A 17,682-nucleotide genomic window follows, 5' to 3' on the forward strand; every position below is an offset into this window, starting at 1 on the left:
GGGGGGGCGGGGGGGTCACTTCAATTCTAAAGGGAATCCTTGGCCAACAGTCACAGCACTGTGACTTCAGACATCAGTTCAGATAACTTACACTCTGTCAACTTTCAACAACGCTGCAATTCTCAACACTACAGGGTAGAATTATCAATGAGATCACATAAGCTGCCGAGAGAACAAGTTTGTAAGACAAAAAATCATTACATATTTCTTGACTGTCGGAACTGCAATGTTTTCTACCAAATCGGAGATGTAGGCTTTGAGCAATGAGGTGACAGTTATCTGCGTAGACAAGAACCTCAAAGACATTCTCTCTGGAAATACAAATACCACAACAGGGAGGAGACGGTTACGGGGGAGGGTGCTTCGCATACACAGCCTCCCTTGGATCTGACTCTCTTTACAAAGGAGAGCACTTCCCACAGCACAGCTACATACTAAGAGGTAGTATGGCAATTTCAGTGCAAGACTGAATCAAGGTCTATATTTTGGAAAAAATGTATGTTTCTTCATGGAAACTATATACTCTTTACTAGTTTATTGAATTTAAAAAATTGAAGATCCCGCATTTTTAAAAGGCCTTTTTACATAAAGTAGAATTTCTAATTGACAGATTTGGAAATCAATCTGAACTGGACAAACTATGGACTCAACACGCAGATGAGATTTCCTTATACCATTACCTTGACATGGATTGGATACCCACCCTCAAAAGAATCCTATAAAAAATTGCTTCAAAGCCCCTTTAAAATTGCAATAGTGCAGCAAAACCACAAGTAAACAACTGCCTGTTAACCTGTTATTTCAAATATAGACTGAAAAGCCAACAGGCATTTTTTGTGCAATTTTTTAAAACATCGTAAGATGAAATATCAAATCTGCACAGCACTGTCCCTTCACAGAAGGCAAGAAACCGCCAGCCCATCATGTTGGAGGCCGGCCTCGGTGCTGAAGGCTATGAAAGTGGGCCTCCTTCAGGGTCTGGTTGATGTGGAAGTAAAGGCCTTGGCATAGTGCAGACTGCTCGGGTGCGGGCTGAGGGGTGTTGGGGCTGGACCCGGTGACGATGTGGTTCAAGCTGCTTTCTGGCCCACTGGCCCTGTCCGGGCTGTTGATACTGCTGCTGCTGCTGCTGCTGCTCCCGCCACTGTCACTGCTTGAAGACTGGAAAGAAAAAGAAACAGTTTCACGACGAGGCTATTTAAGAACTTCACTGTGGTTTAACAATATTCTTCCTACCTAGTCTGAGAAGTACCAGCATCAAAACATACTGAGGAGCCGGCTGGTGTGGCTCAGTAGTTGAGTGTCGACCTATGAACCAGGAGGTCACAGTTTGATTCCCAGTCTGGGCACATGCCTGGGTTGCAGGCTCCATCCCCAGTAGGGTGCGTGCAGGAGGCAAACGATCAATGATTCATCATTGATGTTTCTCACTCTCCCTCTCGCTTTCTCTCTGAAATCAATTAAAATATACTTTAAAATATATATTTAAATATATATATATATATATATTGGGCTTGCCCTAGTCAGTTTGGCTGTGGTTAAAGCATTGGCCCACAGACTGAAAGGTCACAGGTTCGATTCCAGTCAAGGACACATACCTCGGTTGCAGGCTTGATCCCTGGCCCCAGTCAGGCGCACAGGGGAGACAACCAATCAGTATGTCTCTCTCTCTCTCTGTGTCTCTTCCCTCCCTTCCATTCTCTCTAAAAAATGAATGGAAAAAAAATGTCCTTGGGTGAGGATTAATAACAACAATAAAAATAACATATACTGGGCTTTACAGTTTACAAGTTACGTTCACCTGAGATCTTTCATTCTAGCCTCACCACTACCCTGTAATGTCAAGTGGGATTACTGTCCCCATTACACATCCCTAAGTGGCAGGGTCCAGACTGAAGCACAGGCCTTCTACTGCAAACCCCTTCAACTACATCTTAACTCCTTTACATGCCTTCTCTATCTTGTCCTTCATTCCAATAATTTCCAATAATCAAGGGAACAAGTTCTCAGCCTGTAAGGCAGGGGTGGGGAATGTTCGGCCCGGAGGCCAAATACGGCCTGCGAAATCATTTGGTCTGGCCCTGCCCAGGCGTCAGGGGTGAGCTAATTAAATGTTGAACAATGTAGCAGGCTAATCTTTAAGTTGATGATTTTGTATGACCCTCAAATGATGTTATAAAAATCCAAATGGCCCTTGGCAGGAAAAAGGTTCCCCACCGCTGCTCTAAGGTAGTATCACTCATCGGTACAGGGTGTAAGAGAGGTATCCTCATAACAAATAAGAGGGCTTCTGGGAACAAGTTAAAATAAAATAAAAACTTGTGACAATTTGTGGTTATCTCAAGGACGCGAATGGTGTTCTCTGAATGCAGAACACACATCCTGAGATTTTAATATATTTCTTGTAAAGTTATATTAGCATTTTTACAGTTCGATGTGTGTATATGTGCATGTGCACGAACCTATCTAATATTTTAATGTAACTAACATGACTGGGTGTCTTAGTCTTGAAGAAGCTACTCAGAGATCCCTAACAAGAGTCACTCAGAAATCTCCTTCCACTAGTAGGGTTCTCAAAAGAGAAGGCAATGAATGGTAAGGATCCTTTCAGAACTACGGTATTACACAATTTTAATACTGCATTTCTAATAAATGACAATGGCAATCATTTAATTAGCACTCTCCTCTATTTACAACTCAATACAATATCGTACTAGAAGGAATAATACATGAGAAAGTTAGAATTCTAGTAATAAATAATTTGGTGTAAAATTTTTTCTCATTAGCCTTTTGATACACCTAAATTTATATTCCCTTAAAGATATTGGTTTTGAAATGTCTGCTTACAACAATGTAAAATCTACACATAAGAAAAAAGCCTGGAAAGAAATAGCCCGTAGTACTAATGTTAAAATAGAGGGGTTATAGATCTTATTTTTCAACTCTTTACTATAAATTTTTTGCAATGTAGTTATTACATATTTTACATTATCAAAATAAATGTATAAATAAAATGTTATTTCAAGATAGATACTTTAAAAGTCACTTTTAAAATACCAAAAGTTACACCTAACAATACATCTATAATAATAAAAGTGTAATATGCTAATTAGACCAGACATCATTCTGGAGGACCTTCTGAACGAAGCCGGGACTGCGAGGGAAGCCCGGGTCCCTGGTGCCTGCTGGCGACCAGAGGGAAGCTGGTGCCGGCAGCCTGGGGAAGGAAGGCCTACTCTTGCACGAATTTCATGCATCGGACCTCTAGTATATTATAATCCACATGGGTATGTAGGAATCACATGAGTCCTTTTAGAGAAATTGCAGTTGTAATTGATGAAGGGATACTGGGTTGAGGCCTAAGTAACTTTGATTCTACTACTTAGAAATATACACGTATATAAAACATGCCTGAAACAGCAAAGAAAGCATGTTCACCACATGCATCGTCATTGATAAGGCTTGAACCAAGAGCTGTCATGGTCCATGGGTCACCTGGAGCTACTGAGCATGTCACATACCCTATTGCCTGTGGGTAGTAGGAGACAACCTAGCTTTCTTTCTACAATTAAAAAAATTCCATGAAAACATAAATGGGCTGAGTGGCATCAGACGGCAGTGTTACAGCAACAATTACATTTACTTGAAGACTGAAGAAGTCAAAGCCAATTTAAATTAAGAAACAAGCACCTTGCTTTCCATAGCAGCCTCTCCTGACCTAGACTGTAACAACCTAGAACTGCCGCTGGTACACCTCGCAAGGCCGTGCACATTTAACAAGCAGGGAAGGTACTACACTAGGTAAGAAACCCACCGCGCAGAAAACTTTGTTTCCTCTTAGTCTGTTTTCTTTGTTTTTCGTTACAGGTAGTGTCTGAAAATTAAGGCAAGAACTAGAATCAGTTTCTAGTAAGTCAAGTTTCTGTTTCAAATTATATTTATTTCACAACTTAACAGCAAAGGTGATACTACTCTGAGAAAAGGTAAAAGTTTTTTTTAAATAAACAGGTTAGGAAAGATTTCTGTACAATGACCATTAAAAGGGGGGAGGGGGGACACAAATACACCAGCAATTCCTAGGCCATTTAAAAATTTTTGTAACGTAACTTTATAAAGACACATACAAAAATGTTTAGTGTGCCTGGCCTTCATGGCTCAGTGGTTGAGCATCAACCCATGAACCAGGAGGTCACAGCTCGATTTCAGGTCAGCACACATGCCCAGATTTCAGGCTCAAACCCTGGTGTAGGGCATGCAGGAGGCAGCCAATCAATGATTCTCTCTCATCATTGATGTTTCTATCCCTCTCTCCCTCTCCCTTCCTCTCTGAAATCAATAAAAATATATTTTTAAAAAAGTTTAGTGTGACCTTATTTAATTAAAAAGCTAAAGTCTACAAACAACCAAAATGGGTAACAATAGAGAAACTGGTTAAATTATAAATCCTATATAATAAAAGCCTAATATGCTAAGTGTCTGACTGTTCATTCGACCATTTGACCTGTCGCTATGATGTGCACTGACCACCAGGGGGTAGATGCTCCGACCGGTAGGTTAGCTTGCTGCTGGGGTCCAGCCATTCAGGACTGGGCAAGACGGGCTGGACACGCCCTGGAGCCCTCCCAGGGTCCCTCCCCAGCCCCGCTGATCAGAACTAAAATGGATTAAAATGGGCCGGACAGGCCCTGGATGAATCCGTGCACCGGGCCTCTAGTATGTATATAAAGTACAATACATGAATTATAATTCATAACAATGAAATTGTATTCAGCTATTAAAAATTACATATACACACACACATAAACACACCAAGATAGAAAGAAGCCTTCAACATCTTTTTTACAGGTTACAAAATAGTGTATATAGCATGTCAGCTGGTTTTAAAATTATTTTCTTTAATGTAAATATAAATATATACTAAAAATATTATGGAAGGATATATATGCCAAAATATTTAGAATCTGGACCTTCTATTTTTTTTTACTATATTTTCTATAGCTTCTACAAAAAGAGATTTATTTTGTGGGAAAAATTATCATGAGTGAGAATATTGCTACAAAATAGAGGTCTTTAGTTAATTCTAAGACTTAAATATATAGATGAGTAGTTCCCAATCTTTTTTTGGCCATGCCCCTCCTGAACATCTCTAAAATCCTGATGGCAACCGACCGCCCTGCCCCCGTGACCATAATTCTTCTTATTCAAAAAGTGAACTCCTATTCACATGGAGGAAGCCTAGAAGGCCATTAGCTTGGTCTAAATAAGCTTCCAAAGAACATGGCATCCATGAAAGAGAAAAATAAAAGAACAAAAGGATAGTTGAAATATTGAGGAAGAAATCACTACGCAATTGTTAAAAAAATAATAATATGAAGTGATACGAAAAATTAGCAAATAAAGTTTCAAAACATATAATAGAGAACTGAAATGCATAAATGTCACTATATATTTATATACTGTATATGAAGTCCCTAGAACGACAAGAAATGCAAAATATTCAGTTAATAACTCATCCTCAAATTGTCCCCCTGGGGGCGTCTGGCCCACGTTGGGAACCACTGATATAGATAGATACTGTCCCTAGGATTTCAGAAAGACTGTTTGGCCTCCTTGAGCTACCTAAGAACCTTGACAAGAGCCTCAGTTGTATTCACTTGCATGGAGGAAGGCAATGATACCTTCAAATTAATAAGAGTCAGCCCATATAGAACCAAGGTGGGGTCCTTAAGTATCAGATATATACTAGGTTTGTAATAAAAGAAAACACGATAATTTCAAGAGAAACATCAAAATGGCTTTATTCAAAGTGATGTCCATTGCTAGCTACACATTTCCCCCACCTTTAGGTAATTTGTGGATACCGTCCCAATAGAACTTTTCTTGTTTTGAGGCAAACCATTTAGAGACCCAATTTTCCACTTCTTTGTATGTTTTAAAGTGCTGCTCAGAAAGTGTGTGTGCCATCAATTGGAACAACTGGTAATCTGACGGAGCAAGGTCTGGTGAATACGGCGGGTGGGTTAATACTTCCCAGGCAAGATCTTTTAACGTGTCTTTAACTGGTTTTGAAGTGTGTGATGGTGCGTCATCATGAAGCAAAATTACTTGCCGTGTCTTCTGGCACATTCTGGTCATTTCACGATCAAAGCGTGGTTCAAATTGATTATTTGTTGTCAGTAGCGATCAGTATTAATGGTTTCACCTGGTTTTAGATGCTCAATAATACACCACACCTTCCTGATCCCACCAAACGCAGAGCATTGTCTTCTTTCCGAAGCGATTTGACCTGGATCAACCCATGATTTTGTGCATTTGGGATTCTCAAAATAAATCCACTTTTCATCGCCAGTCACAATTCGATGCTAAAAAGACTTTCTTTTGTGCCGTTGAAGCAACATTTTACTGATGACTTTTCAGTTTCCCATTTGTCTTTCGTTCAGTTGGTGTGGCACCCATTTTCCTTCCTTTAAAATCTTTTGTGTGGTGTCCAACACGGTCAGGTTTGGTGAGCCTGACAGTGGCAGTGAAGGATTAAAGCAGACAGACAAGAGAATACAGCTGGGGCTCGGTGGGACACTGCTTCTCTGGAGAGACAGCACCACAGCCTGCAAGCCGAGGCTTTTATAGTCCGAGTACACAAAGCAAAACAAGGGAAGTGGTCAACATGTTTACAATGTTCTTGTGAGTTTCACCTTGTTTTGGCAGCATTTGCTGCACCTCCCACAGCCCATTAGCTACCTAGGAAGGAACTAGGGAGGGCTATAAGGTTAAGCTTAATTATGCTAGGAGAGCTCTGCCTTCCAAGCTGGGACTTGTTTGTGGCCCTACCACAGGTCAGTCCCAGGCCTGACCCTATAGCCGCTCCCTACAATCTTTCCCATTGCTTGTTAACAATCGGAAATTGTTTGCTGAGCAACGTTTAATCTTTCTGCAAGTTGTTTTTTGAGTTTGACACACATCTTCATCCAATAATGCTTGTAATTGTTGGTCTTCAAACTTTTTCGGTTGACCTGGACGTTCTTTGTCTTTCACATTGAAAGCATCACTTTTAAAGCGTTTAAACCAGCGTTCACAAATATCTTGAGATGGAGCATGTTCACCATAAGCTTCCTGAAGTATTCAGCAGCACTTTTCTTCAAAATAATGAATTAAAACTTTCCGCAAATGCTCTTCTTTTTGGCACAAAATTCGACAGTTTTAAGTGTAAAAATATCTATGATGTTAACACCTTCAGAAAACTTGACATATGAAGTTTTGAAGCTTGTTTTCAATACAAAAAAATAGTATACATATCAAATCGCATATCTATCAACATATGTGTAATTCCGTCTACTGAAAAAAATCCGCATTATTAACGGGTACACCTAGTACCACTGTCATCCAAGGTAAAAATGCATCTCTTTCAAGATCCTTTGGCTCTATTTTCTGCCAATTCAAGTCTTCTCGCTCTCCCAGAGGCTTTCTCAAGTACGAGTGTTTTTCAAATGGATGGTGAAACCCATTGGTGGGGAGCAACCAGCACAGAAAAAGAAAACAGTGCAACAGGGGGAGGGAAATTGTGAAACTTTTTTTCGATTATTCACAAATATATTTGGTATTTACTGGGCCGCACAATTAAGCATTTCTATGGGACAGGGTCAAAAATGTTTGAAAGTCATTGTAAGCGGTCTTATTAACACTTAGCCATCAAAGTGTTCGACTTGATGGGATCAAGACCATTTACTTTTAACCCTAAAGGCATAAAATGAAATTTTAACTCTATCAGTGCTTTAAGATATACAGAGATAAATCGTCTTATTAAAAAAAAAACCACACACACTTGAAATAGGAAAAAAAAATTGTATTTCCCCCACTGAGTGGCACTTTTTCGTATCAAATCCTTGGGGTAGGAGGCGGGGGGCACTACTCGACAGCATGGCTTTGAGAACTGGTACAGTTTGTACCTCGTTACTATTCCTGCTTTGAAAGGCGTGAACACATTCTGTACTGCAAGAGTCCAGAAACTTTGGGGCTGAGAAAGATTCATCAACTATGATCCCTGTTCCCAGGCTCCTGACTCCTTACAGACCATTTATCCAAATCCACGGTTACAAAGTGCATTTCTTTTCTCTGAATTTTCAACTTGGGCTGAGTGCTGACTCTGACCAGGCTATTTTCAATGACAACTTTGTATTACAAATCAAAAGACAGTAAGGTCCTGATCTGTGAAATAAAAACGCCTTGCAAATCCAGGTATACAAGCACAAAGTTAAGTTTATGAAGATTCTGATCGAGAGTCTCTCTTTCTAAATACACAAAGGCAGCTCACAAGAACCCTGTGGCGAGGAACTGTGTGAAAAGGGAGGATTCTAAAACCTATTGTGCACCCTGGTAACTGCAGATGAGACCCAGAAGAATGCAGTCCATGTTAGAATCACCTGTAGGCTTTTGAAAACATGCCAGGGCCCCACCTCAGGAGGCAGTGCACTGGGGCTCCCTGGTCATTTATTTACTAAGCTTCATCAAGAATGTGGTGACAATACAGCCACTGCTAAGGATAGTAAACAGCCACTGTAGCGACAGGAAATCTAGCAATAGGTGTGTACGAGGGAGCGAGGAGAGAGGCTCCTTAGAATGGATGGTGTCTGAACTGGGCCTAGAGGAGAAAGAATCTTTTTATAAGGAGGAGGTGACAAAATGGGAGAATAAGCAAAATCAGGCATGTTCTGGGGAGGAAAGACTAAAGGTGAGGTGTTGGCTGCACCACTCCAGGAAGCATTAGTGAGACAAAATATACATGAGAGGTCATGGCTAGGTTATAGATGTCCCAGTCTGCAGGAACAGTTTCTAAGCATGTAAGATGTGTTCAGATCTGCACTTAGGAGTGAGGAAGCTAGGGATCTATTGAGATGAACGAGGACATGGAGATCAAGCAGGGGCCAACTGGTAAGTTTTCTAGAACATCAAGCAGGAGAGCAGGCCAGCATGAGGACCGTGGCAATGTCAATGAAGGGATATGTGTCGTACCCCAGAGGGAGATGGAAGGGACACAGGAAGGAAATAGAGACATCCAAGTTGACACCAACCACTCAGGACAATGCCTGCCAAATACAGTTGATCCTTGAACATGAGGGTTAGGGGTGCTGACCCCTGCACAGTTAAAAATCTGCATATAACTTTTGACTCCCCCAAAACTTAACCACTAATAGCCCACTGTTGACCTGAAGACCAATAACATAAACAGCCGATTAACACATATATTGTATTATTGTATATTAAATTATACTAGAGGCCCGGTGCACGAAATTAGTGCACTGGGGGGGGGGGGCAGTGTCCTTCAGCCTGGCCTGCGCCCTCTTGCAGTGCAGAGCCCTCAGGGGATGTCAGACTGAGGGCTAAGCCAGCCGTGACCCCAGCTTCTGGCTGAGCGGTGCTCTCATTGGAGCGCACTGACCACCAGGGGACAGCTCCTGCGTTGAGCGTCTGCCCCTGATGGTCAGTGCGTGTCATAGCGACTGGTAGTTCCGTCGTTCAGTCGATTTGCACATTAGCCTTTTATTATATAGGATTATTTTATATTATATATTATATTCTGTAATCCTATAGGGTAAGCTAAAGAAAGGATATTAAAAAATTATAAGGCAAACACATTTACAGTACTATACATATTTACTTTAAAAAAAGAACGCATACTAGTAAATGGACCCACATAGTTCAAACCCGTGTTGTTCGAGGGAATGTCGCTACCATTGTATAGGACTCAAGAGGAAGACACAAAGTGATAAATCATTTCACTTCTTGCTCATCAAGAGAAAAACATGCCTAACTTAGCCACTGCTAACACGATTCATACAGAATGGCTTTACAGAAAAATTTTATTCCTATAGTAATAATATATATCTCAACTTAAAAAATAGCATCCTAAGGCTCACAAGTCATTAACTCTAAGTCATTGGAGTTAAAATTCAAGGTCTTCAAACATCAATTACATTTTTGAAAAAACAGAACAAACAAACAACAACCACAAAAAATACTAGACCCCAAAGTCTCCATTTATTCTACACGGATAGAAACCGAAATGGTTTCTTGCCAACACCATGCTATAGCACTGACTTGGGAACACGTTCCAGCCACTCTTCTGTTTCTCTGATTTCTGCCAAGTCGAGGACCTCGCTGGCCCTGGATAGCTAGCACAGCTTCCCAGAACCTCCACCCGCTCTTCCGGGAGGCGGCACACCATGGCGAGGAGCAAGCTGCTCAACAGTCAAGCTCTGGGGCTCGCTGATCCTGCCTCTTAGCTGTGTATCTCTGGGCAAGTGACTTTATATTTTTCTGTGCCCCCAAATTTCCATCTGACAAGTAGAAATAATAATACCTGCTAAAATGGCAGGAAGAAAATGCACAAGCAGAGTGAAAGTTTCTTTCTACATAACTCATCTGGCAAGTCAGTGCACATTCTTTGGCTCCGTGGTGTGTAGGAAGAAAGAGGCATGAACTGGCTCCAATTTTCAGGCAATTTTCATTTACTTGTGGCATAGTTTAATAGTTTAACAGAAATCAAATACCTCAAAACAAACAAACAAACAAACAAACAAACAAACCACCTCACATCTTACTTCACAGTGCTTGCCAATATTATTACATTTAGGAGAAAAAGATAACTTTTGGGAATTTTAAATCTCTCTTAGGATTAAAATTTCCTTCCAAATGGAAGTTCTTCAAGTCACAAAAAAAGGAATTCTAAAATTATTTAAGTATTTCAGGAACGACAAAGGAAACCATTTCTCTTAACTGGGTTAGTCTTAAGGAAACTTACCTCTGCCCTACCTTAGAATTAAAAAGTAACATTTTCATCAATAAGGTAATTTGTCATGTAAATTAATAAAATAATCCATTTATAAGGAACCATTTTAGTACTTCCCCTTTTATATGTCAAAAAGCAGCCAAATAACACTAACCTTGCTATTTTTGTGCTACAAGCATGATCTATTCCAGTGGTGACGATTCAATTATTCAGGGCCTAACTTTCCGCTTTGAAGACTTTCCCCTGCCGTCTGCTCCTCTAGCTCTCCCTGGGTTCGCAGGCCTCATTACTTGTTAATGCCACCGCTGGGGAAGCGCAGCACCACAGGCCACCCGCTCAGGCGGCTGGTGGATGTCCAGCCAGCATAGCTGAGACAGAGGGTCCAAGTTACCCTTAGCAAGTTACCACTGCCCGAGAGGGCTACTGGTGCGTGCAGATACCATGACGGATAAGGAGTACCTGCACTGACTATAAACTATAACAAAGACAGCCTAGTCCACCCCCAGCCTAATGATTTACATAGCTGCTTAACCACTGAACTTCTCTGGACAAGTAAGAACAAGACATAGGAACCTACAGGTTGAGTAACAACACACTGTTTTCTTCTGTGATACCAACACACAGGTTTTAGAAAGAGAGTGCAGGTCATTTTCTACAAACAACAATGAAAACAAAACAAAAACAAATCCTAAGGAGTTTCTCTAAAAATAAGAGATCAGAAATGTTTAATTTTTTTAAAACATAACAATTTATATTCCTGTTCTCAGGCATCAAAAATGTAGGTATCAGGGGAAAAGACGTATACAAAGAATTAGACTTACTACTATACCTTCAAAGAACTGTGAATATCATACAGCGGAATTTACATACAGATACAAGTAAAGAAATATTCATGCCGACACCATGAAAGTAATCACTGCATCCTCTTTTAAGGAATAGCCTTATAATTTCCCGGGAGGAACACACCCCTGCTTCCCCCCCTCCCCCCAGGCCCTTACCATTAGTAAAAAAAAAAAAAAAGAAAGAAAGAAAAATGGCGACTCAATTAGTGTTAGTGTTTTATCATCAGATGCTCACGGTAGCCTCTAAAGTCTGGTTTCTTTCATCCCTGAGATTCCCCAATTACCACTTTAAACAAAGGTCATAACTTTTTTGTTCATCCTTTTTTAAAAAGGAAGAAAAAGTGTAATAGAAAAAATTTTAACAGGGATAAAAGTTATAGAAACTCAAATCTCCATGTAGAACAAGCATGTCAAACTCAAAGGCTAACATGGGCCAAATAAATGAAGCACATAGCATGTGAGTCGCAGTCCGCGAGTTTGACATGCTTGATGTAGAAGGATCTAGCTACACTTTTCATTAGTTGTTCCTGAAAGAGTCTTCCCCACATGACAGTTACAGAGCCCCACCCTGGGGGGAGTTACTTTGGATTTCTGGCAAAGACTGGATATAAGTCAAGTCCTATCATCAAGAACTAATTAAAATGCAAATTACCTGGGTGTGCAAGAATTGTGATATACAGAATTCTGCTTGAAGTTCTGAGGCTTAGGAGTCTTTGCCATTGAGGAGTTTCTGTTAGGTGGTACCTGTCAAGGGTCTAAGTCCTTAGGCGCCTAATTTATAGCAGCATCACTTCAATGTGAGCCTCCCTTCGGCACCGTGGCCGCCTTCCGAGGACCTCCCCGCACGCTGAGGAAGCACTGTCAGGACAAGAACCCTGGGAGCTCTCTCCCGCTCCACGCTACTCTGCCGCCTGAGCAGCTTTGTGAACAACACAATGACAGGGTGGAAACACTGAAAAACAGGATTCTGCGTACATATACATTACATATTCTTAAAGACATGTGAATTGAAGCAACAAGATATGCTTACCTTAAAGACAATAATGGGTCATAAGCTATTAGAAAATAAGTTGGTTTGTGAAATATCAAATAGGGGGTTCAAAGAAGGGCTTGCAAAGGTTCAGGAAACTTGTAACAAAACAGATTGGGGGGGGGGGTGTGCCTGATGAGGGCAGACACAGACTGTTTTGCTGGGGAAGGTGCAAAGCTTCCTCAAAGGGGCCATGGCTCAAAAAGAGGTTGAAACGCCGCAATCCCTACCTCTGTGTCCCAGGAATCGTGAAAGACAGGGTTTCTGCTGCTCCTTTTGGTCTGTGGGGGCAGAGGGTGGTCCTCCTCATTGCCATTCCTTCTCCTTTTCCTGAAATCAAATCACACGGAGGAAAAAAAATCCAACAATTCACCTTTCAGACACTCACAACTGTAAACCATGACAACATACAAATGTGTCCTCTTGCCTGAAAAGAACAGAACTCAGCGTATGATAGCCCAATAGGTTAAAACTGGAAGCACACCATCGCTAGGCACGCTGAGAGCAAACACATCAAACAGCAGCAGGAAGGAGGGGCTTAAATTGCTGTGACTGATTTTGCAAAAGAAGCTTTTTAAATGCCGACTGTGAATAAATAAGAGCAGGAAGACAGTAATGACTGAGCTTTTTAAACTCCACCTAATTAAGGTTATGGTCTTTCTACATTTCCTGAAATTCCAAGTTACTTTATTTTGCTTCCTTCCATGTGACAACACCTATTTTACCCTTAAAATCCATATGAAAATGGTGCTACCCAGGAATATCCATAGAGGTTCAGGGTAGCCGCTAATGTTTAGTCTTTCTTCATCCCTGATTTTCTCCCACTTGTCACATTAAACAAAAGCTCTATGCCCTCCAAAGTATTAAATTATTTTTCTGGACTAACCCTGGAAAAGCTGCTCTTGAACACAAACTTGATTATTCTGGCTACAGCACCTAGTGTTACAATATAAATTACTTGACCAGATTGTTTCTTTGAGACTATGGCATAAAAGCTGCTTAAAACGTACAAATTTAAAGAAAAATCAGACACCTTTCTCAGTTCCGTGTGTTCTAAGATGTGCAACAGAGACAAAATTTGTATGCTTTCAATGCAAGAACCAAGTGTTGTCAGAAGAACTTCCAACCCCCAGTTAGAAAAGAGAATTATAGGAGGTATAATTTTAAGTCAAATTGCCTGGAACTGTGCTGTCCAATATGGTAGCCACTAACACATGTGGTTATTTAAATTTTAATTAATTACAATGAAATACAATTATAAACCAAGTCCCTAAGTCGCACTAGCCACATTTCAGCTAGTGGCAACTGTACTGAACAGCACAGACGAGAAGGTTCCCATCACTGCAGACAACGCTACAGGACAGTGCTGCCTGGAGGCCAAGCTACACAAGGCAGCAGCACCTACTACAGCGAAAACTCTTAAAGGTCCCAATTTTTAGAGCTAGAGGAAAAAACAGCTTTTTGGAAAGTACAGAATTTGAGCATAGAGTATCTTATTATGTGAGCAGGGCGGCTTATTGGGGCAGGCCCTTAACCCAAAAGTTTTGAGTTGAAGTCTGGACAGTGAAGAAACTTTATCCTCCTCACTCAGTTCCTGTACTCTGCAGCAGAACTAACGTTATGAATGAGTTTGGATCCAGTTTAGGGTAAAGAGTGGGTGTGTGGTTCTGATAAAGCATGAACCAACCAACAGGCAGAGGGCTACGCCACTTATCTCATTCTAAGGCTCAGCTGTTTGTAAAGTAAGATCATCACTTCTGCTTCCTGCCTTTCTCCCAGGAGTCTGGGTCATATCTACACAGTGTTTTGCAGTACTTGGAAGCTAAAAACTAGATGAATACCAGGTTTTAATAGTCATTAAAGATGTTATTAACATAGATTTGAGCCAAGAAATTGCTACTTTCATCCTCATATGACCAGAGAATGTTCACAGGAATATGAAGAAGTTACAGAGCAATGTCCAGTGGAAGGCCAGTGGACACCCAAAGAATCTCATGAAACGGCAGTCTGTTGGTCCCCAATTCTACTTTTATCAGTGTGACAACAGCTGATTGTGCTTTGGGCTGCTGAGTCACTCTTACCAAACTTAGGAGCCTGACCCAAACTTTCCGATTTCCTCATTTATAACGGGGAGTATCTTCCCAGCGACAAGAATGTGAATGTCAAGAGGCTGCTAGGACAAAAGAGTGTAAGAACGGAGGATGGGCTGGTTTTGCTGATTTCACTCAACTCTGGGAAGGTCACAGCAAACAGCCCTGCCGCATTCATCTTCAGCCGATTTCTCAAAGTACCAGAACCCTCTTCACCTGGCGGGGGCCCTCTCTTTTGCATGGAACTGGGTTAAGAATGAGCCCTACTTGTTCTTCAATTCACTTTTTGTCTAGACTCTATGCAGATTCTGCCCCTGAAACATTCTTCTTTCAACAGTATCATTAATAACTGGAAAGATTACAGCTTCATGCCCAAGCCTACCCACACAATCAGTCAGATTATAACTTTCAACATTAAGGCCACAGACCAGGTTATAATTTTAGCAGCCACCCTGTCATTGATCATATTCTCCCTAGCCTTCTAGTTAAAGATCATTGTTTAGCATCTACTACTTCTAAGGATGGCTGATTCCATCACTTTTCATCATTTCATTTCTCCCCCAATCTTCCTGTCACCTTCTAGAGACTGGGCACAGAAGTAACAGAACCCTTCCTTAAAGGATCGGTATTGGTGAAAGAAAGTGACCCATGGGTCACTTGTGGGTATTTCACTTCAATACCCACTCCTCTACCGCCATCCCAGTATGTGTACCACCATCTCTGACCAATGCTTCACCTGACAGCTGAGGAGAGACCCAGACGTGAACGAACGTGGAGATACCAAGATAGCTGGAGCTGGCAGAACTGGTCCCTCGTGCGCCGTGGGACTTGGGGTGAAGAGAAAAGCAGGTGAGAAACCCCTGTCCACACCGCTTTTATAGTAACAAGTGACCAGTATAAACATGTTGGCCTTACTTGTGTACCAGAGAGGAAACCTGACACCAGGATAAACCCAGTCATCTGCGCACAGGGTGGGATAAAAGAGAATCTTTCTGTAGGAAATACTTTGACTTTTTCAGATACGTGAGACAGCCCAAGGCACGATCCAAAAACGGCACACGGGGTTTGAGAAGGGAAAGAAAATGGCAGTCGGACCAAGCTGACCATAGGGAAGGGCTCTGCTACTAATTCCGCCAGGTCAGTGGTCTCTGGGCCCCTAAAGTCAAACTGAGCGCACTCTTCTCTCCTGTACAGAGGCGCTCCATGCCTCTCTCCCGGCATGGCCCCAGTCAACACTCCCACGCCCAAGCCGGAGGAACCACAGCTTCTCACTGGCGGACCAGATAGACGACCTCAGGAAGGAAGCCTTCCAGAATTCTAACTCCGTGAATTAACAATCCTCCGGGGCTGGGTCCTCGGGGCAAGACAGTCGATTCCATTCAGCGCCCATGAAAACATGGAACAAGAAGGTAATCAGCATCCTGTGTCAAGGCGATCCTACCTATTCACTTAAACCTCAGAGGCCATTATGGAGCAAAGGGAAGCCCCGGGAACCTGAGGGACGCAACCCCATCAGCCGGCCTCCCTCCGTTCGTCTCAACAGGAAAATGGAAGAGGTGGACTGGGTGACCCATCGGTGTTTCACCTCCAACTCCCCGAGGAAGGCTTTTTCTCATTTGGAAATGAAGCGGATCCCCTCCATTCGGGGGTACCCAACCCCAGTTTTCTCCTCTCCACATTGTTCCAGGGGTTGTTACTCAGAAGAAGAAGAAAAAAGGATCGCAGCTGGGTCCGGACTCGAGCACGTCAAGCAGGCCCAACCCCCCTACCCAGGCCTGAGGCCAGGCTCCGGGGGGAAAAGCATTGCGTCGCGGCACAACCCTCCCTCCCTCCGGCCTCCGGAGCCAAACGGCTCCGCCTCCAAACAGTTTAGAACCCGGTCAGTTCTCTCCGGGCTCCGGCCAGAGGGGCCCCGCCAGCCACTCTGGGCATCTGCCCTTCCGTGTTCACAGCCGTCCAGGGCCCAAATCCTTCCGTCAACATAACCCCTCCCGGCTGCGGGGTTAACCCCAGTCCTCCTTTCTGACCTTGGGGAGCCGGCAGCCCCGCACCCCGTCCCCCCTCTCCCCCAGATGCCCTAGGAGCTCCCACTCGGAGATCAGACATTCCTCCCCTCCCCCCACCCTCCTAAATTTAGGACAGGGACGCCGTAGGGCCCGCGTCTCTCTTCCGGGACCGACCAGACTTCATTCCAAACAGAGGAAGATGGGGCGGGGGGGGGGGGGGAGGGGGGAGATGGGGTAGTGGGGAGATTTGGACCCTGGAGTCACTCCACCAGCACCCTCAGGGGTCAGGTGCCGAGACACACGCACAGCCCGCTCGCCTCCTCCACCTGACTGTAACACCCGCAGGGCCCGCGCTGGCTCGGACCCCGCTTCGAGCGTCCTGTCGACTCCGCCCTCCAAGAAAAAGCGGAGAGGGGCTGGAAAGGAACGGTGGGGTCCCTCTGGTCTCACCTGGGGCGGAGGCGCTCGCTCATGGCAGCCGGTGGAGGGGAGCGACGAGGAGGCGCTCCGCGAGAAGAGGGGGCCGAGGGTGTGGTGTTTTGGCGGCCGCCACGCCCACCCCGTCGGGCCTTGGCTCTCGCCGCGGCACGGGTGGACTCTGCCGGTGGTAAGTACCCCTCGGTGGGACCCGTACCACTGCTACTTCCGGCGTCTGCTCCGCGCCCCCCCATGTCGCAGCCGCCGTGGTACCGCCCTCTCGCGGCTGCGCAGTGACGCGTCCCGGCCGCGCCGACCAGTAACCCCGCCCACGGGAAGAGGCGGGCTGGGAGGGGGAGGAGCTACTGAGAACCTCGGGGAGAAAAGGACCTCATTAGAGCTGTCTGGAGCTTTCGCCTGTTCGCAGCCTAGCGAGGGCAGTGTAAAAGTCGAGCCAGAGTTAAATGAAATTAACTTATGTCATAATAATACGAAGTAAGTATTTGAGTTTAGG

The 17,682-nt window shown here is 43.4% G+C and overlaps 1 protein-coding gene across 3 annotated transcripts; it reads right to left on the reverse strand.

Annotated features, from left to right (window-relative positions):
• Nucleotides 1–520: 520 nt before the first annotated feature.
• Nucleotides 521–17,662, reverse strand: FAM104A (family with sequence similarity 104 member A). 3 transcript variants are annotated; one of them, XM_008156248.3, is made up of 4 exons: nucleotides 17,202–17,655; nucleotides 12,886–12,985; nucleotides 3,815–3,874; nucleotides 521–1,161 (listed from the first exon to the last, which is right to left on the reverse strand). In XM_008156248.3, the coding sequence occupies exons 1-4, from the start codon at nucleotides 17,420–17,422 to the stop codon at nucleotides 922–924; spliced, it is 621 nt and encodes a 206-aa protein (XP_008154470.1). In that variant the 5' UTR covers nucleotides 17,423–17,655; the 3' UTR covers nucleotides 521–921. The 3 variants fall into 3 exon arrangements, with proteins under 3 accessions (XP_008154470.1, XP_008154471.1, XP_008154474.2); XM_008156249.3 differs by lacking the exon at nucleotides 3,815–3,874 and having other exon boundaries at nucleotides 17,202–17,653; XM_008156252.3 differs by lacking the exon at nucleotides 3,815–3,874 and having other exon boundaries at nucleotides 1,071–1,161; nucleotides 12,886–12,903; nucleotides 17,202–17,662.
• Between the last annotated feature and the right edge of the window lie 20 nt (nucleotides 17,663–17,682).

The sequence above is a fragment of the Eptesicus fuscus genome, chromosome 20, assembly GCF_027574615.1.
Source record: "Eptesicus fuscus isolate TK198812 chromosome 20, DD_ASM_mEF_20220401, whole genome shotgun sequence".
Taxonomy (NCBI): Eukaryota; Metazoa; Chordata; class Mammalia; order Chiroptera; family Vespertilionidae; genus Eptesicus; species Eptesicus fuscus.